General features: G+C 54.3%; 1 protein-coding gene across 3 annotated transcripts in view; it reads right to left on the minus strand.

Moving 5' to 3' along the window:
• The window catches only part of LOC122564254 (methylthioadenosine phosphorylase), a 198,486-nt gene extending 197,944 nt beyond the window's left edge, over positions 1-542 (minus strand). Inside the window, exon 1 of one of the 3 annotated variants that reach the window (XM_043718939.1) lies at positions 434-539. In XM_043718939.1, the coding sequence (XP_043574874.1) occupies positions 434-445 (12 nt within the window). In that variant the 5' untranslated portion in view covers positions 446-539. Of the gene's footprint in view, positions 1-433 lie in introns of all 3 variants that reach the window. The other 2 variants (XM_043718953.1, XM_043718947.1) reach the window with 2 other exon arrangements.
• Between the last annotated feature and the right edge of the window lie 464 nt (positions 543-1,006).

The following is a 1,006-nucleotide window of genomic DNA, read 5'->3' on the forward strand; positions in this document are numbered from 1 at the left end:
CGGGGTCACTGATCCCCCCCCCTCACACGGGGTCACTGATCCCCCAGGTCCCCCGCTCAGACAGGATCTCTGATCTGTGGCAGGACCACTGTGCCGGGCTCCCATGGTCACAGTCTCATTCAGCAGCGAGGCGGGACTGGGTTACTGCAAAACGCAGTGAAACTTGCGAACGGGTCAGTTAGCGCTGGGAGTGGAGTGCTCCCTGTGTCAGAGTGCGGCTGCAGCGTGTCCTTCTCCCACTCCCAGCTGGTACCCCCCTCTCTCTCTCTCTGTCTCTCTGTCCGTGTGTCTCAGGGAGCAGTCTGTCCCCCGGGTGAACAATGCAGGGACGGCTCTCCACAATGACACCTCCCCTCTTCCTGTTCACCTCCTGCTTTCCCTGGGACACAGCCCCCCGAGCATTGCAATGAGGGACAGCAGACCCCTTCCTTACCTTCACCTGCATTGTCGCTGGCTTTACCCTGCTTAGGTTGAGCCGCCTTTTGTAAGCTTCCGGCTGTAAGATCCTGTGTCTATCAGTCCTGATAGGCTGTTTGCAGGAAGAGAGAGAGGGAAAGAGGCGGCGCAGCCTCTGATTCATTACCAGCAGCAACTTCAGAGTCAGTCAGTCAGCCAGTGGGTGAGGGGCCAAGAACATTAAACGGGAATGCAGTTGTGTTACCAGCCACAACGCTGTTAAGCTTCACGGCGACTGAAACATTAAAACTGTCATAGTTTCTTTTATGTAAGATTGGCACAACATGACCCCAGCTCTGTGGAAGGGCCACAGGATCACTGAAACTGCTGGGGAAAAACTCAGCAGGTCTGTGAACAGAAAGCTGTGCTAACACTCAGTCAACAGATGCTGCCCGATCTGCTGAGTTTTTCCAGCAACTTCTGTTTTTATGCCCTACTTTATTGGTCAGTGCTTTGAGTGTAGGAGCTGGGAGATCATGTTGCGATTGTGCAGGGACTTTGGTGAGGCCACTTTTGGAATGATGTGTTCCATTCTGGTCTCCCTGCTTTG

This window comes from Chiloscyllium plagiosum, chromosome 2 (assembly GCF_004010195.1).
Source record: "Chiloscyllium plagiosum isolate BGI_BamShark_2017 chromosome 2, ASM401019v2, whole genome shotgun sequence".
Lineage (NCBI taxonomy): Eukaryota > Metazoa > Chordata > Chondrichthyes > Orectolobiformes > Hemiscylliidae > Chiloscyllium > Chiloscyllium plagiosum.